General features: G+C 36.1%; 1 protein-coding gene across 1 annotated transcript; it reads left to right on the forward strand.

The window, feature by feature from the left end:
- The first annotated feature begins 266 nt into the window (after positions 1–266).
- LOC127852131 (zonadhesin-like) lies at positions 267–20,888 on the forward strand. Its single transcript, XM_052385952.1, has 22 exons — positions 267–349; positions 2,354–2,920; positions 3,190–3,337; positions 4,413–4,530; positions 5,228–5,408; positions 6,188–6,311; positions 9,564–9,717; positions 10,065–10,242; positions 10,663–10,853; positions 11,425–11,614; positions 12,013–12,144; positions 12,986–13,230; positions 13,845–14,019; positions 14,694–14,832; positions 15,058–15,211; positions 15,727–15,868; positions 16,853–16,926; positions 17,050–17,214; positions 17,816–17,921; positions 18,612–18,665; positions 19,686–20,325; positions 20,767–20,888. The coding sequence occupies exons 1-21, from the start codon at positions 289–291 to the stop codon at positions 20,237–20,239; spliced, it is 3,852 nt and encodes a 1,283-aa protein (XP_052241912.1). The 5' UTR covers positions 267–288; the 3' UTR covers positions 20,240–20,325; positions 20,767–20,888.
- The last annotated feature ends 5,529 nt before the right edge of the window (positions 20,889–26,417 follow it).

Genomic DNA, 26,417 nt, shown 5'->3' on the forward strand with positions numbered 1-26,417 from the left:
GATATACAGAAAATGAGATGACGGCCACGTATTGCTTGACCATAAAACCATAGGTTCTTTTCCCCAGACTAATTATACCTTCATTAGAAAATAATGAAAAACAAAAACGCGCAATAACATCGGGCGCCCGGTAGATTACACGTCACATATCTTCCGATGAGAGGCAGAAGAAGGTCATTATTTGTGAACCATAATGATGATAGGACATTCTGCCTTAAACGGACCTTTTTGCCGGTATATAAATGGAGAGCACACGTCAGACCCCATAGCGATCTCGGAATTTCCACCATGGATTTCCGTCGTTTGTTCTTGCTGTGCGTGGTAGCCAGCCTCGGGCTCTCGTCGTATGGTAAGATTAATGTTTGCGGTTTGTTTATTATAGTTATTATTGTCGCATACAAGTTGGTGTCATTTTGTTTTTGTTTTTCATTCTTGGGCAATATTTACTCTATACCTAAATATTATTTCATTTCTATAGTATCGAGTTAAAAATTTCACTTGTATGATCTGCGTCAGTTTATCATAGAAGCCGCTTAGGAACAAGTTTGATTTAGACACCTTGCGAAATGTACTATGCCTTTGACCATCTGGTCAGCTTTTCATGAGTTCATGCATCATGTCATGATTTAAATAGCATCCATGCCGGCAAGTTGAATTACCGTATATCTGTTTGGTTTCATATGCGCAAAGGTTCATCCCAGATTAACGTGTGTGTTATGGACAAGCTGATCAGGGACGACTTTTTCCGCTTTTATGGATTATTCGTTAAACCGAAGTATACTTCAAATGAAAGTCCAGTTTAGGCGGAAAGTTGCAATCATGATTAGCCTGTGCGAACTACAAAGGCAAATCTATGAAGATACTTTAAGGGCACGAATTAAGTCCAGTTTTCATAGGACGAGGCTCATATTGCCTCAGCTTACTGCAAAACCAAGGCAAACAAACATTCTTACAGTCTTACGGCTGCAAGACAAAATAATTCACAATTAATATCATATAACAGGCAATTATTTCACAATATATATATATATATATATATATATATATATATATATATATATATATATATATATATATATATATATATATATATATATAATAAAAGTAAAAACACGTGTCTGGGATTTTAAATATATATTGATTTAGCCAACGCGTTTCGCATAGCTCATCAGGGCATTTTTTTTATTTATTTATTTTTATTTTTTTTGACGTTGTAATATATTGTATTATGCCCTGATGAGCTATGCGAAACACGTTGGCTAAATCAATATATATTTAAAATCCCAGACACGTGTTTTTACTTTTATTATATAATATTCACAATCTGGATTATTACATTTACTTATATAACTATATATATATATATATATATATATATATATATATATATATATATATATATATATATATATATATATATATATATATATATATATATATATATATATATATATAAAGTGTTAACAAATGAAGTGTTCATGTACAGATCAGATTGTATCCAGATGTTGAATCGACAATGTATTTTTTACCGTTACAATAGTATACACCAAAGATCAAATTGTAAGAGTGTAAAGATGGAAAAAATATGTATTCTATTTATGTCATGATTATGTTGTGGACTCGTCTCTGTGTAGATTTCTTTTCTCAGCTACATGTATATAACTTTCTTAAGTAGCTAAGACATGGTCTAAAATTATAAATAGTATTGCTCAATTCAATAACCCTGTATGATTTAAACATATTTCCCCCAAAATCCGCCCTCAACGAAAACTTCCCCCACGAACTTAGCGTACTTGCATTTTCGTTTCTTCGTGTTGATTTTTATACTTATACAATTATTCAATAAATTGCGAAACGTGCCATCGATCACTTCTACTCGAATAAACACAATATTTTATGTACTAACCGATGCCTTGTTACACTAATTACATAATTGAAGATACGACAATTTCTTTTTATTTAATACAAACAAGAAGTTATGAAAATGATATAAATGGTGTATATTAGTTGTAGAGGCATCCTGCCATATTACTGTTTCAAACGTTTCGGCAAATATATATTTTAAAACAAGAGCAGAAAAAATAACACGGAGCAAATGTGTGAATCACACGTGTAGGTTTGTGAGCAAAGTCATGAAAATGAACATATAAATGTATATGTAATATCACGCAAAGGCAAGTATGGAGTATATTTTAAATATACTTGTGTATGTGCAGTTGTTGATTTATCCTTCAAAATAGTAAAAATAAAATAGAAGCAATTTCTCTTAATTAAACAGATTGATAAATCCCGTCAAAAATATCGTAACCCGCTGCTTATGTCGGTATAAATAGTTTTTGTTTTTAATGTAAAGCTGAAGCACAAGATACAAAATCAAGCGGTTCCAACGATAATACGGGATCGAGTGGAAATACTGGCACAGTGGAAAATAAAGATGAAGCCCAAAAGACAAAATCAAGCGGTTCCAACGATAATACGGGATCTAGTGGAAATTCTGGCACAGTGGAAAATGAAGCTGAAGCCCAAAAGACAAAATCAAGCGGTTCCAACGATAATACGGGATCTAGTGGAAATACTGGCACGTCAGGCTTAGACTTATTTGATTCAGAAACTGGTTCTAACAGTGGAGAAGAAATCGATTCTGTAGGAAGTAAAAGCCAAAGCAATGAAAAGAACAAGAACACTGGAAAAGGAGGAAAGAAAACAACTAAAATACCAACAGCCGAAATAAAACCATTGAAAAATGTTTCCAAAGTTAAGATCGTAAAAAAAACACGGGAAATTCAATTGAATACGAGAACGAAAGAGCGAACCACGAAAACCTGTCCTAATATATGCGGACCGAACGCTCAATGTGACAAACGTACCGGTACCTGCACATGCCTCAATGGTTTTACCGGAGATGGAACGACCTGTACCCGTAAGTATATCACTAATTCGATGTTGTTGTTGCTGTTGTTGTTGTTTTAATGTATATCATTTTTGGCGTTTGGCTTTTTTAAAATGTTCAAAATAAAATATAACAGTCATAATGTGTGCAACTTTTCAAATTGTACGACTAATTCAAATAATATATCGATTGATTTCCCAGCATTGTGTACTTGAAAAAGGCGGTGTAAATAACATAAAGAGTTTCAAGGAAAAGAAGTGCAGTTCCTTTGTATATAACTGACGCTTCTTTTATGACAGAGGCGTGCATGTGTAGTGCCGTCGGAGACCCGCATTATACCCAGTATGATGCCGCAGGCTGCAAGAACTGCAAGCTGCACTTCCAGGGTCCCTGCATGTACGTCCTGACTGAACGAGACGTCGCCGAGAAACCGGAGTGTAATTTCAAGTAATAATATGAGCCGCGTTCTGAGAAAACCGGGCTAAATGCATGTGCGTAAAGTGTCGTCCCAGATTAGCCTGTGCAGTCCGCACAGGCTAATCAGGGACAACACTCTCCGCTTTTATGGTATTTTTCGTTTAAAGGAAGTATCTTCTTAGCTTAAATCCATTTAAGGCGGAAAGTGTCGTCCCTGATTAGCCTGAGCGGACTGCACAGGCTAATCTGGGACGACACTTTACGCACATGCATTATGCCCAGTTTTCTCAGAACACGACTCGTAAGTAACACTATTGCAATTGTAAGTGCCTGTCTGAAACTGGTTTCTCTGAAATCTTTTGGCGGTATTATGTACATATCTGAAATCTGTTTGAAAGTGCATGAACCCAGCTTGCGATCGAGTCTAGTCTTGGAGACGCCCTGATGTTAAGGAAAACCCTTTGATGACTTCCTTTGGGTTATCCTATTCTGATTTTTCGATGAAAATACCGACACAAAATGTATGACATTACTGCAATTTGTTTTTACTTAAAGCCTTAACTCGTCTTGAACGAATCAGATTTGTATATAGTGTATTGTTTACAACATTATAATTTCAGTAATTGAATTTCAATCAATAGAAATGACCGCTCGGGACCTAGGTTCTTTTGCCTTTATGACCATCATAAATGCTAATACGAAGTAATTCGTAGGGTTCAACGAATCAGCCTTTTTCGCCTCTCGAAAAAACTTAACATCAGCGACTGAACACACATGTTGATTACTGAAGTGCAAAACCTTTATACTTTAATGATTTAATTCGACAGAAGCTGATTATATCCTCCAAAATCGTCATACTTATACGAGAAGGTCGCAATACTTATCAAGTTTACTTATTTTATCTAATATTTCAATTTAGAAAATGCAGTTACCTACTACATTACTAATATATTCAATTTAGTAAACAAACCCCAGGTATACACTAATTATCTGTATATCTTCCAGATAAGGTAGGTAATTTTCGAAATTTGTAAAGAACATACAGTGTGATGTTGAATCAGGTAATTAATTTAAGACCATCACGAATTATTTTTTTTGTCTTAAGGGTTGAGGTACAAAATGAATACCGAGATGGCGACACGTCCGTTTCGGTTCTACAGTACGCTGTTGTAACTTTGCCCGAAGAACAATCGGTCGTACTGGGACCTAGACAGCTTCTCACGGTATGCTATTAATACATTCGTATGCTTATTTGTTTTAAGAAATTACTTACCAGTGGTTTCTTGAAATATCGCTGACCAGAGTTTTTGAAACATATAACAATACAGGTATTTGCAAAAAAAAGTCATGCAAAAGATAATTGAACGAAAAACGACAGCATTAATCCATTTATGTCTAGCGTCTAGAATTAAGGCATTGGCAAACGGCGTCTCATCAGGGTCTACACTGTTTGCTTAAAGGAATTTATGCAAGACATATTCTAAATATAGAAATAAATATACTAGACATCCCTATATTTGGAAATAAATTGATCCAATTTATAAGGATGGGAGAGTCCACTAGGCATAAATGGGTTGAAACACAAAACTACATAGACCTAAATTCCTAGGTGAACTATTTTAATTAACGGGAAAATTTTGAAGTTTTAATACTTTACAAGGCCCTTTAAAGTAGTTTGAATACTTAACTATTCTAGATAGATCAAGAGAACATATTAAGTTGTATATATCTAGTTATGTTTACTTTATATGATTAATATTGCTTTATTATTGGTTGATACGTGAACAGTGCATATGTTTAAGGTCGAATTCAACAGAATTAAAACTAGAAGTTATAATATTCCATAGAGTTTTATGCTCAAAGACCGCACATATGTTTACAAAATGATCACACCTAATGATTGAATTGCGTACTTTTCAGGTCAATGGTATGACGGTTCAACCTCCTCACCCTGGTATAGGCTTCACTGTCACCTATACCGATAAAATTTACAAGCTAACCACTGACTGTTCGGTCATTGTTGAGTTTGATGGAAATAACAAACTCTACGTACGTGTGCCACATGCTCTGGGACAAAACCTAAACGGCTTGTGCGGCAACTGTAAGTTGCAGTTCAGTAATAATTATGTGTTCGTTTGTGCCGTTCATTTTGTTAGACAACGCATTATTGTTAGACCCAACTTGAGTCTTTCTATAAAACGGAGATATCTAAATGTTATCTGATACATATATGTTATTTATTTGCAACAGCACCAACAATAGAGAAACTATTTTAAACATAATTCTGTTTTTTTACAAATTTAGCCAATAACTGCGTTTTTTTCGGTTAAAGAGAGTATGCACGATTTTTATATGTGTTAATTTGTAATATATTGAAAAAATTATGTTACAAAAACACAAAATAGGCAAACAAAATTATACATTGAAGACGAATTATAAAAAAAATGCAGCAAAGACAAATAATCGCCCCGAGCCGATTGTGACGAAGATATTTCCTACATATTTTCCTACAATAACCGAAGCATTCGTCTCATTATTAGGATCGGAGTTATTGTTCTTGTGTCGTATGAATAGATATCGTTGCAGGAAATTAAAATGACCGTAAAAATAAATTTAGATATACATCGTGCAGGCATGACCTACATGCTGGTGAATTCGACTGTACAGACATTTTCGATTTCAGAATTAAATATCTGGCTTACTTCGCATTTTTCGACACATGTTCTTCTTAACTTTATTTAAATTTATATTGCAATATATGTATAATAAGTTGTTTTATATTAATTCATAAATATTTGACAAAATCTTGATACTCTCTTTAAATTAGTATTGCTTTAAACATAACAAAAAACGTCAAATAGTGATGTTTTAATAACGCAGGCAATGGAAATAGCACGGATGACTGCATGGATCCCAGTGGAAACAATTTCAACACCAACGGCAAATGCGACGTGGAGCACCTCGGTCACAGCTGGCTTGTACAACAAAAAGACCAATTACCAATGTGAGTTTGTAATGTGTAACTAATTAAGTAATCTCCCAAATGCTCTGTTGAGATGTTTTATGTTGTGTTTTGCGAACTAAATGACCAAAACAGATTCAGATGGCCGTAACATATTAAGATACGTTTTGGATTATACTGCTTATTTAGTTATAGTTAAAGTATTAATGTCCATCGTAAATATTACTCGTGCTTGTTTCAAAATAACACTAATAACTCACGTGCTATTTTGCTTAAATTTCCAAAACGTTTATTACGTGATGTCCAAATACTATGCTTGAGTGATGTTGTAAGTTATTTTTGATATAACTGTTCATATAATAAACAAATGTAGAGAGGGCCATTGTCCTATCCCCTCCCAAGAATATGCTCATAAAGCAGCCTTACGCAGAATGTTGTCGTTAAATAGGAGTGGTGCTCTGTTCTTAGCTGCTTGGAAGATGTACCACTTTAAATTATACTGCATCAACCAAAACGGAAACTAATGTCATGGGGACCGTTTTAATAAACATCGTAGTACACATTTACCATACGATACATTTTACGAAGAAACATAATTGCTTAAGTCCATATCATATAATTATAAATGTTCAGTACTAAATTGATTACATTGACATCCCAAGCGCCGTGTATATTTGACGAGCATGGCGAGCTAGATCGTACTTATTAAGATTACAAAATTCTCTCGTTAAAATTGTTAAGTTAAAATTGTAGTACGATCATTTATGAAACGGCCCCCAGTTGTTGTCCATGAATATCGCCAAATAACTACTTCATTTTCATCATGACAACTACGTGTTGACATATTAAAATTGCATCCTGGTATATAAACAATTATAAAAAATGAGTTATTTCGGAAACAAAATTCTGCAACGCAAATGAGTCATTGAGTTTCTCCTTATCAAATGGTTGCATTAACCCATGTATGCCTAGCGTCTAGAAAAAAAGGCATTGGCAAACTAGCGTACACCCAGATGAGACGCCGCATGATGCGGCGTCTCATCTGGGTCTTCACTGTTTGCTTAAAATAATTTTTGCTAGAAATATTTAAATATAGAAATAAATATACTAGACATCACTAATCTTTGAAATAAATTGATCCAATTTAGAAGGATGGGAGAGTCCACTAGGCATACATGGGTTAAGCTTAATCTGTTCGTTAGTTGGTTAATGTGAATCCAATATTCATGCATGAAACAAATGCATTTAGTATCATGCTTATTCGAAGTTGTTCTAATTGCTTTATAGTTTGAACATTGAACATTAAATTAACCTTAGTTATTCTGGTTTTCTGCATTAAATTTGCGAAAGCAATCAGCACATTGCGTGTTGCGATAGGTTATACTAAAGTAATATTCAAGGTCGACCAAACATTTAGGGAATATTAAACCTTCAAGCTATATGTTGACTTATTTACCACGGGCATTAATTTCACAAAAACGCCCTGCCTCTCTGCTGCGAGTCCCTTAATCGCTAAAATCAGGCTATTGTTTTGTGTGTCAAGCAAATCAATGTGTGGTCTGTCAGTAATTGTGTACGTTGCCTTTAAAAAGGGGCCGCCCAACAGATTTTGGCATGTATTGAAGCTTGTCATTAAATGCTTTAAATGCTTTATATTGATAAATGTAAACATTTAAACTATAAATCTCCAGTAAAAAATCAAGAATACTATTTTAAAAAAAGGAAAAAAAGTAACCCTCAACAGGGCTCGAACCACTGACCCCTGGATTCCTGGAAGTAAAAGCCTCCCGCCTAGACCACTTGACCATCCACGCTCGTATATACTGCAAATGTATTGTTTAGCAATCCTCGTAGGTTCCCAAAATATCGAATCGCGTCGATTCGACGCTTTATTTGTTGGACGGCCCCTTTAAAGTCTCTATAACGCTCAAAATCAACGAAAATTTCGTTAAGTATTTGGTAAAATAAAGTTAACATTTTAACAATCAGTGTTCCTTATAGCAATAGCCAAAATTTCAACGCTAGATGGTATGATACCATAGATTTTTGTAGATACAAAATGCTCGTTTCTATTTATTTGTGGCCACAATTAATTCCCGCAAATATATCTTTCATACGACACACGAACACCATGTTAGTGTTCATGTGTCGTATGAATAGATATTCAAAACTATAATAAAACGAGCATTTTGTATCTACAAACATTTATTTTACCAGACCACATCTGGCTTTGAAATTTTGGCAATTACCATAAGGAACACTGATTTTAATGGTTTAAGTTTATTTTACGAACAATTGTACGAGAGTTTCGTTTATTTTGAGAAGTAATGTTACTTTAAAGTCTCTATAACGCTCAAAATCTACGAAAATTTCATTAAGTATTTCGTAAGATAAAGTTAACACCTTAACAATCAGTTTTCCTTAAAGCAATAGCCAAAATTTCAACGCTAAATGTGGTACGATTACATGGATTTTCGTAGATACAAAATGCTCGTTTTTATTTATGTGTGGCCACAATTAATTCCCGCGAATATATCTTTTCATACGGCACACAAACACCATGTTAGTGTTCATGTGTCGTATGAATAGATATGCAAAACAAACAAAAAAAACGAGCATTTTGTATCTACAAACATTTATTTTACCAGACCACATCTGGCGTTGAAATTTCGGCAATTACCATTAGGAACACTTTCACTTGGTTAAGTTTATTTTACGAACAATTGTACGAAATTTTCGTTGATTTTGAGTAGTAATGTTACTTTAACAATAATTATTCCACCATATCGACTAATGTATGAAGCATGAGCGCGATGATTCTCGATACTGTTAATAATCGAATCAAATGGCAATGCCCGACAAACCACTAAAAAAGGTTTGTTCGAAGAACGCGCCTATAAATACGGATACTTCGCGTGTGGCCTGTTGACTCATATGTTTTAATATCACTTTCATTCTTCTTTTGGTTTTCTGTTTTGTATCTATAGGTTTATGACCAGCAATATGTAATAATGTAAAATAAGCCGCGAAAACTCCGCGTAACATCCCGTACTGCGTGTGATGCAGCTAAGAACTGCACAGAAAAAGACATTCGCTATCCTTGATCTCATTCATTGACCTATCAACGCCGTATATCTTTTTCAAATATATTTCTTGTTAATATTATTGTAACATGACAATGACTTGCATCAGTCATGGCGGTTTGCGCGGTCCAGACATTCATCTCATCTTCAAAAAAAGATATTCAGCTATGCTGGTGTATGCTTCGGTATTGAGTAGTGTGTTTGATTGCAGATGTTTTGCTCCCGATTTGCAAGCAGCCATAGAAAGTACATGTGATACAGACTCTAGAACAATTGCGGAAGCAAGCTGTGGTTTTCTCAATTTTGCAACTGCTAAAGGATCGTTCTCCACCGAAGCGTTTGATGCTCTGTCAAACGAGCACAAGGTTTATATATTTTCATAATTCTATAAAATATGCACTCCACATAAGTTTACGTCTCTGAGTATACATTGCAGTGATGACGATGCTGAATAAATGCCAAATTTAAAAAGCATTTTGAAAGTTCATGATTGTTGTTGTTAAAGGTATTAAGCACAAATGACCTATGTCATTACAAGGAAGCATTGCACACAATCAACAGGCTAAGCAAAGTTAATGTTCAGCATGATGTATTTCAATGTGATACGGGAAGTTAAAAGCAAGAAATAATGATGGGGGATTTTGAAATACATGCCAAACTGGATTTCTGGTTACTGTGATACATATTTATATGTCACTATACTGTTTGACAGGACTTTGTACGAGAAAAGGCTGCGGAACTCCTAGATGATTGTGTCTTTGACGCTTGTGAAGATGTGGTGAACGATCGGGACCCTTCGCGTAGTGCCTGCGGCTATTTTGAGGCCTTCGACGAGGTTCTTTTTGCCATGGGCATCACACTTCCAGAGTGGAGAACTGCCACGCAGTGCGGTAAATGTTCTTAGAAATGCGTTGGTAAACTTTTCATAAGCACTTAAGTTGTAATGTCTGCGATACTAAATACTAATGAAGACTCATTTTTATAAACACGTGTGGCGTTTAAAATGTTTGTAAAAGGATAGTTTGCTCTGATGGCTGGTATACTTTTTATTAACACAGACGTTCTTTTATAGGACAAAGGAATATGTGTTAGGTGTATAATTTGTGCTCTATTTACAATTTTTTACGGCAACACAAAGAGTTCGTTTAGAGAATTTATATTTTGTGTTTACTGTGTATTAATATATTTTTAATACTTAAATGTTTCTAATCGATAATAAATTAGCAAACACATGTTTGACCCATTATTTGGAACGCATTATGACATGCATAATTTATTTACATATAACTTTGTTATCTTTTGGCATTCAGTCCCAGTGTGTGGTGCAAACGAGGAATACTACGCCGTGTTGCCCATTGAAGTGAATTGCGTAGAAAACCACCTCGCCAGTGCAACCACAGCTCGAAGTGGATGCGCCTGTAGCATGGGATTCGTACGGTCCGGTACCAAATGCATTCCGGAAAATGAGTGCGGCTGTCTTTTCGTTGATACTTACATAAATGTATGTGCTGTAGATATGTGATTGTTTAATTGTAACCGCTGTCGTGTAGTCGATTCAGTATAAGCAATTAAAAGCGGTTTTCAATAAATCTGCACGCTATTGGTGTACCAATTGTTGTACAATTTTTTACTACTTAAGATGTCGTTATTGATTCAGGCACTCAATCTAACAATCGTTTATATTTAAACATTCACGGAACGACGTAAAGTATAATATTACAAGTATAATATCACAAAATAAAGAATAAATGTTTTAAAAACTAAATATAAATATTTTGACAACACCCATACTAGGAAAACAAAACCTAATTACGTCATTAACGTAAAATATAACGCAGTTTTACCTCAATGACATAATCTGTTCCATTAACTTATTTAAACCATTTATGCCTAGCGTCTAGAAAAAAGGCCTTGGCAAACAGCGTAGACCCAGATGAGACGCCGCATGATACGGTGTCTCATTTGGGTCTTTACTGTTTGCTTAAAAGAATTTTTGCTAGAAATATTCTAAATATAGAAATAAATATACTAGACTGCTTTATTTATGCTTTCACTGACATATTATTTTTCAGAAAGGAGATCGCGTTTACGCGCCAAATTGCATAGATGTCTTTGAATGCCTTGGAGACAATAATCTGATAAAAGTGGAATCTCGTCCCGCGTGCCACCAGAACGCCACGTGCCAGGTTAACCGCGAGCTTGGTATCTATGACTGTGTGTGCAACGCACAACTCGTCGGCGACGGCAGAGATCAGTGTATCGGTATGAAAAGCCTTTTGTCTTTTTGCCATATAATTGTGTGATTGTTTAAGGTCAATCTAAGGCAAATAATGCTTAATTCCGGTGTGTAAATTATATTTTATGTTCTATAAAATTGCGACGTTCATTAAATGTATATCGATAGACAGGTCCGATGTTTAGAAGACTTAAAATTAACAAAGGTTATATTGAATCCTGGTACATTTGTTCTCTAACTGTAATGATTAAACGGTTACCCTTTTGAATTCAAATCCCATAGCTGTATTAAGCAGTCAGTGTGTAGGGAGAAAAATATTTAAATTCGTTCTAAAATGCATTGCTAAAAGGAATAAAAGTCCTTCTTTACCGCCATACTAAAGCATGTGTATAACTATTACTGTGTGTTGAAACCTTATCAACAGGCGGTTGTGGACCAAACAACGACCTTTGCCACCCCCAAGCGGAGTGCGTTACAACAGGCAGAGGTAACAAGCGACGGCAAGCATGTCGATGTAAAGAGGGATTGGAAGGAGATGGCATTGAGACATGTGAAAGTACGTATTAAAAATTATAGTTTAAACCCATTCATCTCAACGAATTTCTATATGTAAACAATAAGACAGTTAAAATCCTTTAATTTCAGCGGTATTGTATAAACAAAACCTGTTTGCTTTTGTCGAGACTCTCAATTATGTTTCTTGCTGGTTTTGGTACGAATCGTGGATGTAGAAGAAGCATTCGAGTGAAATACGGAGTGGTCCGTCGCATGATAGATACCGTTTATTCTCAATACTTGCAAGATAGTTTAAGAAATGATCACGATTTGCGTATTCCTATCGTGGACATTGCACCATTAAAAATACGAAATAAAAATGGATATAAAAATAGCGTGGTTGGAAAAAGGTAAAAAAGCCGTCTTATGAAAGATAGCTGTCTTACTTTTACTTGAAATAAAGATCACATAAGCCATCAACATTTGGAATATGTGGTTTTGGATCTTTGCAAGTCGCGCTATTACTTCTGATTTTTTATTTAAAGTATACCTTTATAACATTAAATATTTCCCTAAAGATGCGCTTCTGTTCACACGATGTAAAAATCTGTACCATTCTAATCGATTATGTTAATGTACCAGTCCCTGTTAAATTATTTTGTTATGAAATTTAGATAGTGAGAAATATTTTTATTTAAAAAAAAAGAGTCTTTGTTATTTTTGACGTGCACATGGGCATAACTTAAAAAAATAAAAAATATTGTTGTGTTATGTGTGAGCGTGTGTGTGTGTGTCAATTGTTTGTGTACAGTTATGTTTCCTCTCGTATGTTTGCGAGGATATTATGTGAATTTTATTTAAAATATTCAGGCGCGCAACTCAATGTTTTATGCGTTTTTCAGGAACATGCTTGTGCAGCCTCTGGGGTGACCCGCACTTCACAAACTTCAACCAGCTCAAGTACAACTTCCAGGGCCCTTGCACCTATAAGCTGTTTGAACTGGACAACGGCAAACCATGCCACATGACGGTGTTCATCAAGAACAAAATTACTTCAAAAGGCACCGCTTCAGTGGCAAAAGAAATGTACATCTATCTGTTCGGCTCGGAAATCGTGATCCGATCAGATGAGAATAAGAAAGTCAGGGTATGTTTGTTAATTTCGACATTTCTCGAAAATTGTGATCCGGATTACAACAAAAACATGGTATGCATGATTATAACAACATAACTCCGTAGTCATGATCGAATTCTTTTTAAAAGAAATAAAAAAGGTAGGCGTAATGATATTTATTACAACATAACTCGGAGATGTCATCCGAATATATAAGAAAGTCATGTTAGGCATGCCAATATCAGAATTAATCAGAGAGATTAAGTATGCAATTGCAACAATACTTCAGAATTGTATCATGTTCTAAAATATGTCGCGATAGGAAAAACATGTACGTTCGATAATTAAAAGGACCAATTATATTATCGTTGTTCAGTGTTTGATGTAATAAAATTAAATAACGTTTATTTTCTGTTACAAACCGTGCTAATGTTGTAACGTTGAATTCGTTGTAATGTTGGTTTATTCCTACGAAAACATATTGAAAAGTAACACATACCGCGTTAAATTAAAATACGGTTAATGTAAATTTCAATGTTTCGAGTACAAATACTTTGCACGTGTTCTTACTTAACCTTCATTTACAATCATTAATATGTATATATTCAGTGTGATTATATGTCAAGCATCCACATGCACATTTTCAGATAAATGATGAAGACATCTCCTTGGCGGAAGAAATAGATATGCATGGTTTTACAGTCATGGACGACGGCAAATACGTCGTCGTGAAGAACAACTTCTGTGGTCTCTCTGCGGGTTACGATGGCGCTGGAAAAGGGTTTGTCTCTTTGCCCGCAGTATTCGGATTAGACCCAACAGGTAAGATACTATCCATCACTAGTTGGCATTTCAGCATGTTCCCCCATATTAAACTATGTTACAGTGTAAATGTCCATAGAGTTAGTGTGAAGTGTCGAACGTATGGTAGGGGCTCTTTTGTTCATGGTACCATCTATTTTCTTGTTTAATATAAGCTTTTAATTTTTAATCCGGACAATTTATATGAACAAACATGTAGTAGACCTATAAACTATTAGGCCTGAAAGTTTATAACCTGAATGTTTTTCAGAATAAGTGGGCCGATATTAGTAGGAATAGTTATCCAAATATGTGATATGAAAGAAGAGAGAAATGAACTTGCTATAATACCATATTTTATAGTTAAATACACAATGACTGATCCAGCTAAAACACATTTCATTAAATATTTATAACTTGTATTAGTTATATGTTCGGGTATGTATTTGTAAAGCCTGCATATGTTAATTAAACATTGATTTTGTTACATAAAGTCAAAAATCAAAGACCATCTAAGAGATCAACATTGCGCACAAAACAAAGAGTCTTGATCTAGTGTATAATAGAAGGTTAAACAACTCAAAACAACAATGTCGGGAAATGGAGTAAATGAATTTTGCCCCCAATGTCTTTTCGTCGCACCCGAATGAATCTAACTGCAGTGACACATAATTTTATTTGTGTTCAATATTAAGGACTTTGCGGTCAATGCGATGGAAAAAAGAACAGAATGCTAGACGCGGATGGCATTGACCGGTATAATCAGAACAACTGGCAGACAGTTGTCGGCAACAGCTTTTTGGTTGACAACCCTTTCTACCCAAATGAGACAGGGTACTTATAATTTTGCATTCAAACGTTAAAAGAACAATTCTGTTATTTTAAAGGGAATCTTATTGTAATGAAATACGTGACAAGTAAGAAGTTCAAGGAATGTATCGACTAATGGACAATTTCGAAACACTTAGTATAATATATAATATAATAATTGCGTATTATTATTAAGCAGAGAAATAAAATTGTTATAATGTCATTTTTTTAAAAAACGTTTTACCTCAGCTGTACAGTTCCACCGGATCCTGACGCGGAACAGTGCGCGAGAGCAGTTACCGAGAAGGCTTCTACGGAGTGCGAGGTCATCAGAAAACCGGATGGTCCGCTTGGCGAGTGTGTTAAGAAGCTCGCAAATGAGACGACGCAAGCACTCTTTGATGTGTGTATTGTTCAAGTTAAATGTATCGGATTTTTAAATCGAATGATTATTTATTATATTAGTTACGTATGCATACCGTGCATTTCTTTTTGCCGTATTGTTAAAAAATACTGATCGTATAACGCAAACATCGTTAATGTGTTTGCTTGCATCTGTTTATTGAATTTTATTTTTTTAACAATAGATTCGTTTGTCTGCATTCAGAAGTTTTTAACAAAATGTTCATCATTTATGATATCATGTAAATGTGTATAGTTTGTGTTGGTGGTCATGGTTTTCGTGCTGTTTTCAAGAGTTGTTCCCTTTTATCAACATTATGTGTTTATCGATTAAGCATCTTGCGACTTTAATTGTGCGATTTATCTAAATATGTTAATTGATATGTTATTTCGTTTGAATAAACAATACATAAATTACCTCATGATGATAAAAAGGACTTCTCTCCTGCTATAAAAATAAGTGATTCACCGTGTCTATTATTAAAATATTTTCATGCATCCATCTTATCCTGACAGGGATGCGTCTTCGACTACTGTCAGGAGAACGTTAGAGAACGCGAGGCCGATGACATCGTGTGCGCCTCGGCCGCCTTACTCGCCGAGCTTTGCAATCAGAACGGTGAAATGCCCGAGTGGCGCACGGAGACATTCTGCCCTGGTAGGTAACCTTTAAAGTTTAAATTTGGTTGACCTCCTTCCAAATCTTGGGTAGTTCAATTTCTATTCGCCGACAATCTGCTTTCGCCACAATGCAGCGGTCACATATCAGCGGTGATCAATACACAGATGCTAAGGAATCAGTAAAAAAAAAACACCGGAATGAGAGCTACGAAAAAAAAAGTTTGAATAACGATACCTTAAGTTTTTGACACACCTTAAGCAGTATTTGCCCGAGGTATTCGGCCTCCGAAGGTATGCCAAAACAGGGACATGAAACACCATATCCGTTGTGTAACCTATTAAATCAATGCCTTTAACTCTTATATAATAAGGCATCATGAAGACTTAACTAATATGAATTTGCGTTATTTCCCCTAAAAACGTGCGCCAAAACGTCATCTACACAAGAATCAGAATGTTGTGATGTATTTCGGATAATAATTTATATATATATATATATTAATGTTTTATACGGTCTTACATTTTCAAAAGCATAATGCTCTTTTAAGATTTATTTATCAAAGTAAAATAATAGTATGGGTAGTTCTCTGTGAAAAAGGGGTTTAATGCATTTGCGTAAAGTGTCGCCCCAGATTAGTATGTGCAGTCCGCACAGGTTAATCAAAAATGACACTTTCCGCCTTTGCTAAGAAGATACTTTCTTGAAACGAAAAAATCTTAAAAGCGGAAAGTGTCGTCCCTGATTACCCTGTGCGGTTTTCATAGGCTGATCTGGGACGACAGTTACGCACATGCATTTAACTCTTTTTTATCACAGAGCGAGGCGCATGTTTAATTAGAGGGCGAGGTTCTCACATAAAAACATACCGGAGAAGGTGGAATTTGCATTGTTTGGCGTCTGGCAATGTTGAGGTTGAAAAAACGTCGATTTGATGCTCTAAAAATATATATATCACATTATAATTTAAGAAAATAAACGGCGTTTAGTTAAATCATCTTAAAATTATCTAATCTTTCACAGCCGGCGTACTGTGTCCCGCCGAAAAGAACTTGCGATATACCACAAACTTGGATCAAGAACGACCAACCTGCGCGGTGAGTGTGTAATAATTATATTAAATAATCACTTATAAAATTTGAGGAAAATCTGAAAGCTTAGGATACTTAAACCTAATGCGTGGTTTGAAAAACGCTCGTTAATCGACTTTAAATTCCAAGGATCCTCGCGGAAAGGGGAAGCGCAGGCACCGACCAGAAGAGGGCTGCGAGTGCTCGAAACCGGAACTGATGTTCACGGGACATGAGTGTGTCCCACAAGAGGAATGCGGCTGTACCACCAAGGTTGTCGGTCCAGATGGGAAAAAAATAACTACGTACATGAAGGTAAGGCCGTATTGAACGGCTTAGTAATGATTTGAGGCCTGAATTTTGAGATACCGATGTCTCTATATTCGCGTCAATAAATAATGTATATGTAACGCATAAGTTTTTCTAACACATTAGTTTTTCTTCTGTGAATGCTTTATTCTTAAATCTGCATCCATTTAATCGACACATACAGACTAGTTAATGAGGGACTCTGCGTTGAAATGCGAAAATATGCTTATCACTATTAAATGAAATCATCAATCCATTCCTAACGAGTCAATATATGTTTAAAGTAAGAATATTTAAGAGGCAAAAATTATGTGTACCTTGCTTAAAACTTAGACATAAAACTACAAAAAGACTACAAATAGCTACACAACTAAAAAAATGCATATAATCGCAGCAAGCACTAAAAACATGTACAGCGTTTATCCGATTATGACCGATGTCTGGTTCATGTAAAGTTCATATTGTCCCTAGCCTCCAACATATCATATAGGCATACCCTAGCTTGTAAAAGCTACTACTATATTTACCAAAATGGCACGAACGCAAAAGTCTTATGTGAACAATAATTGCATGCTAAGTATTTGCAAATGTTTTACATTTCCCATAGATTGGCAAGACCATCGTATTGAAGGGATGTAAGTTCCAAGTGAAGTGTGTGAAGGGTAAACGCGGGAGGGCGCAAGCCAAGCAGTCCCGAGTGGATCAATCCAACAGTGCGTACTTTCATAAAATCTTATTTAACGAGCTGTATAGAACTGTGAGCAATCAGTTTATGTTTCTGTCTTTCCTGTTCTTTAGAAAGGTGTGCATTCATGCGTGTAAATATTTGGTTGCACAAAATAAACTGTTGACAAGATTGTGTACAGTTCGAGACTAAAAGAAATAGCATGCGTATGCGCGTTTTACTTAAAAATCATTACACAGATCTAAATGATCATTTTTATTAACAAAGCTCTGATTGTTAACTTCAAACTTTTAAAACTGTCACAACTTTGATGCATATTGGGATGCTGAATAAAAAGCTATATGCAGCAATTATGCCTGCTAGTAGCAATTTCAATAATCATTGCAACAATTAACACATACTTATTCCAAGAAAAGGTTAGATAAAATGGCCACACAATGTGATAATCATACAATTCCGTTAGCACGAAATGTATCGTTATTTACAGGAACGCGTAGGCAAAACACGAGCTTCTTAAGTTGTGCCGTTATTCTTTTTTTGTTCATGTAGTGTACTCATTTAACAAAACGCGATGTACTTTACGTCAGAAACATTAATTGGGCTTTAATGCGATGGGCTATTAGATCATTATTTATTTTTAAATCAATGTTGTTTGGAGGTAATGGAGCAATCAACGTAAAACGCTATCAATAATTGTAAGCTTATTGTCCGTTTTCAGAATGTTCACGAGACGAACAGTGCGCACTCGACCAGGGAGCTTACAAATGCATTCGTAAGTATTATTTTAAAATACCAACCCGTGTATTGGCCCGAACAGTGTTATATATATATATATGCATAAGGCAAACGAATGCCCGACGGAAAATCATCACATTTTGAGTTACTTAACATAAATAATTGGTCAGTAAATAAATGGAACGAAATGTCATGTCTGTGACAAAAATGTTTTCGCCAACATACGTTAGGTATCCTTTTTTACTATTGATATTGGTAAAATTCATAAAGATATCCTGATTGGCCGCTATATATAATTAAGTCTTCGCCCCACTTTTCATTCAAAAAGAAGTCTCATTTTTTAATTTGAACGATTTGTTCACAGCCTTATTCTTTGAGTATTTAAGTCCGTTTTGTATCAAAAATAGTTAATTGTTTTGTAGACAGCAGTTTATGTTCCATAAAACAACAGTAAATATCAATTGCATATATTGATGAAATTATAGTTCAATGCAAAATGCATTTATTAATCTAAATATCCAGAACCCAATTGTTTCCTAATGAATCAAAACTCCGTTTCGCAGCTCAATTAAATATGTTTAGAACCACTGTTTAATCGTATACATAATCCTAAATGAGTATGATTTAAGTCAGGAATGTGCACCAATCGCGAATAGTACGAAACAATTAGGCCCTAATTGTTTTAAAATATAGTCGTTCGTTTGGCTATAAATAAATGGAATTGCCATCGACATGTGATTTCCATGTCTGGACTGGTTGTGACTGACATGGAAGGGGCCAACACTTAGTCGCTGTGCTTGCTGTCTGTTGGCTTCTTTATGATGAAGCATTCTCTTAATAATAAGATGAATTCTATCTCGTAGAAAGAACGATGCATGTCAATTTAAATGCACAAATGTACAATGTTGTGGTTGACGAGAGTATTTATTGTTGATGTATGCAATAAAATTACAAATATGAAACATAATAATTGGTTTTATCGTTTACATTTCGGATGGAAATACTATTTTTTGAACCATGGTGGTTTTATCATTGACGTATTCATATCTTGCTGTAGCTAAAACTCAGTCCGTGAAGAAGAGAACGCCTGTGGGCGACAAGAAAAAGAAAGAGAAGAAGCAGAAGAAAGATAAGAAGGACAAAGATGGTAAAAAACCACCACCAAACAAACCGCAACCACTCAACCAACAACAACAACAACCCCCAAAACCCCAACAACAACAACAGCAACAACCATTACAACAACCACAGCAGCCACAAGCAGTACAACCACCAAACCGTCTCCCGTCAGCGCCAAATACGCAGAAACCCGTTGTTGTCCAGCCGCCGTCAGCTCCTAGACCTTTACCGTCCGGACCTTTACCGGAAATTCTAGAACCCCTACAACAACAACCACAAATTCTACCAGTCAGAGCCAAATACGCAGAAACCCGTTGTTGTCCAGCCGCCGTCAGCTCCTGGACCTTTACCGTCCGGACCTTTACCGGAAATTCTAGAACCCCTACAACAACAACCACAAATTCTACCGTCAGAGCCATTAACGAATGCGCCCGTTTTGGTCAATCCGCCACCAACACCTGTGCCTGTACCATCCGAACCCCTGCCCAATGATGCCGCACAACCGGTACCCTGCGCTGAAGAGGCCAAAACCCCGGCTCCAACACTTCCACCTAAACCCGACCAACTGCTGCAAGCAGGTTACAACCATGTTTTAATTAATGACAGTTTTAGAATGTTTATATTACTTGTTATTTAAACAAATGATTGTGCAATTGAACCATAAACCAATCTCACTTCGAACGGAAGCCAGAGATTCCAAATAAGTATATACATAATATCTCGCTCCAATTATAATTGAGGACATTCCAATTAATTTGAAGCGGTCCTGAAGCCATATTTCAGTACCAAATTTACGTAAAATGACACAATTTAACATTTTTTCATTGCATGTATTTAGTAACTTCGTCGAACATGTATTAAGTCATTTCTATATAAATGCGTGCTTTGTTTAGATACCAGTAAAATGAAAGCCGTATAATAATCGGTAGTCTGTTCGCCATTAAAAGAAGATACAAATTTTAGAATAATACCATTTCAAATAGCGTTTCATTAATGAATGTACCGGTATATTTTCCCAGAATGCCTACAAGAAGGGGATGACACCGGACTGCAGTACTTTGGCACCATGTCAAACACTGCAGAGGGATTCACATGCCAGCACTGGCGGGACCAGATGCCTCACGCCCATAACTACTTGCATCTAAAGGACGAATTGAACTACTGCAGAAACAGGTAATTACGTATGGTACTAGTATCAGTATTTGTTGCATGGAATTGTGTTTTTACGGGTGGGCTTGTTTTAAAACAATTGTATCTGGGTTATACTCATAATAAAATGTGTCTTGTTCTGAGAAAACTGGGCTTAATGCATGTGCGTAAAGTGTCATCCCAGATTAGCCTGTGCAGTCCGCACAGGCTTATCAGGGACGACACTTTTCGCATGTATGGTATTTTAAGTTTCAAGGAATTCCCACCGTACCAAAATCAAGTTTAGGCGGAAAGTGTCTTCCCTGATTAGCCTGTACAGGCACAGGCTAATCTGGGACGACACTTTACGCACATACATTAAGCCCAGCTTTCTCAGAACACAACTCAAATGAATGTATCACGTATATTTCATGATAAATTTACTGGTATATTCGCATCGACCAGACATGTGTACGCAGGACACGGATGCCCCCACATTACACTGCACGGATGTCCTCACATTACACTGCACGAATGTCCCCACATAACACTGCACGGATGTCCCCACATTACACTTCACTGATGTCCCCACATTACACTGCACGGATTTCCCCACATTACACTGATTTCTTAGAACGCCACTGATGCCAACATTAAAAAAATCTTTTTGCTACACATGTCAATGAATGCTGTTAAAACTGAACTAAAATTACTTGCGCATTTTCATATGCTGGCCAATATGTTTGCAAAGTTTCAAAACTATATCAGAAATATATTTTGAGATACGCACTGCACCATTCAAAATGTATAAACAAATACTTCCGTTAATGTAAAAGTAAACGCCTCCGGTTATGTGCAAAGAAAACGAGCACACATATCGAGTGCCAATGATCGACAATACTTTTGTAAATAAACTTTACTCTAACAACAATACTTGTGTAAGTTAAAGGGGTTGTCCAACAGATTGGCAAATTGACAAAATTAAAAAAGAAGTTGTTTCAGATTCGCAAATTTTCGTTTTTGTTATGATATATTTGAGGATATAGTAATACTGACCATTTACCATACTTTTAAATATCCATTATATGCGACGCGAAACGATTGAATAATTTGGAAAGTTCTGTTGTTGTATTTATATTTTGGGAAACTACGAGGATTGCTTTATACGTAAAAATAAAACCGTTTTAAGCATGAGCATGGATGGTCGAGTGGTCTAGGCTGGAGACTTTTTACTCCAGGACTCCAGGGGTCAGTGGTTCGATCCCTGTTGAGGGTTACTTTATTTTCCTTTTTTTTTTAAAGTGTATTCTTGTTGTTTTTTACTGGAGATTTTTAAGTAAAGTGTTTTAATTTATCAATATAAAGCATTTAATGACATGCTTCAATACATGCCAAAATATGTTGGACGGCCCCTTTTAACTAGAAACAATTCTTCTCGAACGCGTGGAAGGATGCCCCGTCGTAAAACACAAAGCTATATGATCCTACATCCCTTCTATTAAATTGGGGAAATTTAAATTAGCTCCTCAATAGTGTAAATCATTAAGAAGATTATATCATATTATCATTCCCACTATACGGACAGCTACTTGATCTAAATCGTCATGAGTATTATAATCATCACCATATTCTACTTATCTTTGTCCTAACATCGTCTTCACAGTTTAACCCTTTCCTACTCATAACCAAACTGGAAATGGATACGTGCAATCAGCATTAACCAGAACAGCCTGCGAGTAGCTCCCAGTCTATTCAGGTTTTATAGTGTTTGCTGCTCATCAGTACTTAAGGATAGGAAATTAAGACTTTATAACTTGAATCTTGTAAGATAAGTCTTTAATTTAATTGATTTTCTATGGGACAATAGATTCGTTAAAAATACATATCTGAGCGTAAAGAGTTAAACTATGCCAACGCAAATATTTGTGTCGCGTTCTGAGAAAACTGGGCATAATTCATGTGCGTAAAGTGTCGTCCCAGATTAGCCTGTGCAGTTCGCACAGGCTAATCAGGGACGACACTTTTTGCCTTAAATCGGATTTTTGCTAAGAAGAGACTTCATTTAAACGAACAATGTCATAAAGCGGAAAGTGTCGTCCCTGATTAGCCTGTGCTGGACTACACAGGCTATCTGGGACGACACTTTACGCACATGCATTATGCCTAGTTTTCTCAGAACACGACTCATTTAAAGGCCGTTAAGTGGTGTGGATGGAAAAGCGCTACCCTGGTGCTACACGACCGACCCAAACAAAGAGTGGGAATACTGTAATATCCCATCATGCAAAACTCCGCAGGAAGAGACAGGGGAAGCTATTCCACCGGCAGTTGAAAACCCACCTAAACCAGTCGATCCAGGTAGGATTGTGTGTCTGGATGTCTTTACACTTCTGCTTGTCGGTCATGTTAATTGATCAATGAACAAAAATTATGAGAATGCGTCGACGGGTACAGCTTTTAATCAGTCGATAGCTAGTTGTTGATGCCTTTCCGACTGGAATTTATGGTCTCAAGTTATGTCTCAATAATAACTCTTACTATAGAGACTCGGTGGAATTTGAACTGACAGACGTGTAGCGCTCAGTTGAAGTCTTTGTCGGGATAGGGATAAGACACTTATACTTCAAATATAGTTACAATATATTTACATAATGTAAGTAAAACTGTTTACTGCTAACCGCCAGATCTCAGTATGTCCTGTATTTGATATAATGTTCGATTAGAGCTCTCTGCGATACAACATTAACTGCGTCTATGTGTTTGCTCATTTGTTTGTATGGCGTGTTCTCGCAAACATATGGTATTAGGGCACATGAACGCATGTACATGTCGATTTACACAAGCTATCACTCAACCTGAAAACCCTGGCAAAGCGGATTTTTATATTTGAAAATCTGTTTAAGGTCAATAAGATACTATTCTATAAACTTGGAACAATATACTGTATGTATGGATCGCTGCGATAAACAAAACATATTGTCAATTTGGCCTACCCTGACTGCTACCACAAGGAAAAGTTCGCTCTTTAAATATTATGAAGGTATTGCTGACTGAAACAAACCTCTTTCTTAATTCTGCAGGATGCTACCACATGAACGACAGCGGCGCCAGCTATAACGGTCCGGCGGCCCACGATGCCCAGGGCCTGCCTTGCGAGCTCTGGAGCAAGAATGGATTCTCGGACATCGAAGGCAACTTCTGCCGAAACCCACAACCCTCCTCGCACGATAGGCCGTTCTGCTTCGTGGAAGGAAGGAAGTCGTCGTGTGACATCAAGTTGTGCGGTATGTTTTACTATTTTTATTTGTGTTATGTTCAGTAAAATGTTATCAACTTATCATTTTCCAAAAAGTTTCAAACTGAGATTAAGTACCAATGGTTGTCTCATAGTTGTCAATAATTTAACATTTGAATGCTGATTAGTTTGGTTGCAATAAGTGTGATTCTCACTATAATTATTTGACGATAATACTGCAACAGATGATGCCCATGCAGCTGCTGCTACTACTACTCCTGCTGATGCTGATGATGATGATTCAGAATATGATAACGATTTTGATGGTGATGGTGATGATGATTATGGTATGGATGATTATGATGATGGTGGTGACGATGATGATGATGACAGGGAGGACGACAAAAACGACGGCGACTATGACAACGCTGACTAATATTGAAACAAAATTTGAGAATCCCACTTTTTTCTTATTGCAGAGGAGCCAAAAGAGACACCGGAAACTACCCCAGAATGTGTAGTGGACCATAACGTGTCCCCATGTGGTGCAGAGCTGCTCCTGACGGGCAGCTGCGAGCACAAGTTCCGGTTCGCGAACCAGTGCCAGTTGGAGGTGAGGCAGCTGACGCGCTCGAGTTACCTCGTGTATGACGCCACAACCGAGACGACCGTGAAGCTCGAGTACCAGACAGCAAATAGCAGGTATACATTATTATTATAGTATGGGCTCACCTCACTGTATCGTGACTTTAAAGAGCGCACTTGAAAAAAAGCCTTCAGTAGGGTTGGGCAGTTACTGTTTTTAAATGTTTAAAAGTTTTTAATTTTATTGTTTGTTTTTAATTGCTATTTTGACGATCATTCTCACGATTTCAGGTTTTCATTGGAAAGTAAACCATGTTTATTTACTCAAGGCTGATGATATGATTATTTGAATTACCTAACACATACTTGCATTGCTTTGTTACTTCCTGAGCAAGGGCATTATACACAGAGAATATCTTAAAAATGGAGCAGTTTTCCATAAAATTCAATCTTTCTTCGGGATTGAAGTTCGATTGCAACCAAAAAGATTTTTCAACTTCTTCGTGTCCGTTTCCTGGGAAGAATTTGTAGGTAGTGAATAAAAGGAGAAGTCTGAGTGAACGTCATGCCTAATTTGGGTATGAACCCGTACCTGTTGAACGATGGGCGTACACTATATCAAGTACGACACCACGAATTTTTATTAATGATTACGGTACATGCTCTTTTAATAGTCATACGTCACGTGTTTAACATACCCACATTTCTAACCTGCCTTTCCAGACATTTCTCCCAGAAGTGCGGCCTCGTACAGATTAAGGAGTTGAATAAGGTGAGGATCATCATTCCCACGTGCGGCATGTGCGCGCAGGCTATCGCAAATCAACTCAGCCCCAACGCGAACACGCAGGTTGATAGCATACCGAGCGACGGCTTCTGTCAATCCGGTGCATAATAGTATACACCTCTGTAAGTCTTCGAAAGCATAAATGCCAATAGAGCAACGGACTTCAATAGGTGTATCTTCAAAATATCTTTGCGTAATAAATAGCCCATAAGATACATTCAAGTTTAATATTAACATAATTGCGATGTTTGTTTTCCAATAAGCTTTTGGTTAATAACAACAACTGATTGAAAGTTGGAGTAACAACTATATAAATGGCATTAGCATATAATAATCAACGAAAAAATGTAATGATATTGAAATAATGACCATGGTTTCAAACAAAAGACACCTAAAGGTGGGTTAAATTATTTTTTAATAGATAACTTACGGTTCATGGTGTATGTTTAATTGTATTGTATTATTTATTGTCAATGTTGCATATTGAGTGGGTTTATTTATAGTGTAATAGTTAAAAAAAATATGTATATTAAGTTAAAACTTTACAAATGTACAACATATGTAAATACTGCGGGGTTAAATTTAACAGAAATTCTTTACACATTGTATTACATTTATGGTATAAATAAGTATTATTTCGGTATAAAATAAAGTTTAAAAATATATATGTATAACAACAAATGTATGAATAATAACATAAAAATGTATAAGTATTGGAAAATGAATCACTAAATGTATGTTTAGCAAATGTTAATGTATGCATTCACAATGCTTATTTACTATGTTGTACACAAGGTAATTCTACACAGGGTGTATTGAATCTGAAAAATAAACATGGGTTCCACTGTTGTGTTGTTGTTTACAATATGAGTCGCGATCTGAGAAAACTGGGCATAATGCATGTGCGTAAAGTGTCGTCCCAGATTAGCCTGTGC

The sequence above is a fragment of the Dreissena polymorpha genome, chromosome 12 (genome assembly GCF_020536995.1).
Source record: "Dreissena polymorpha isolate Duluth1 chromosome 12, UMN_Dpol_1.0, whole genome shotgun sequence".
NCBI lineage: Eukaryota > Metazoa > Mollusca > Bivalvia > Myida > Dreissenidae > Dreissena > Dreissena polymorpha.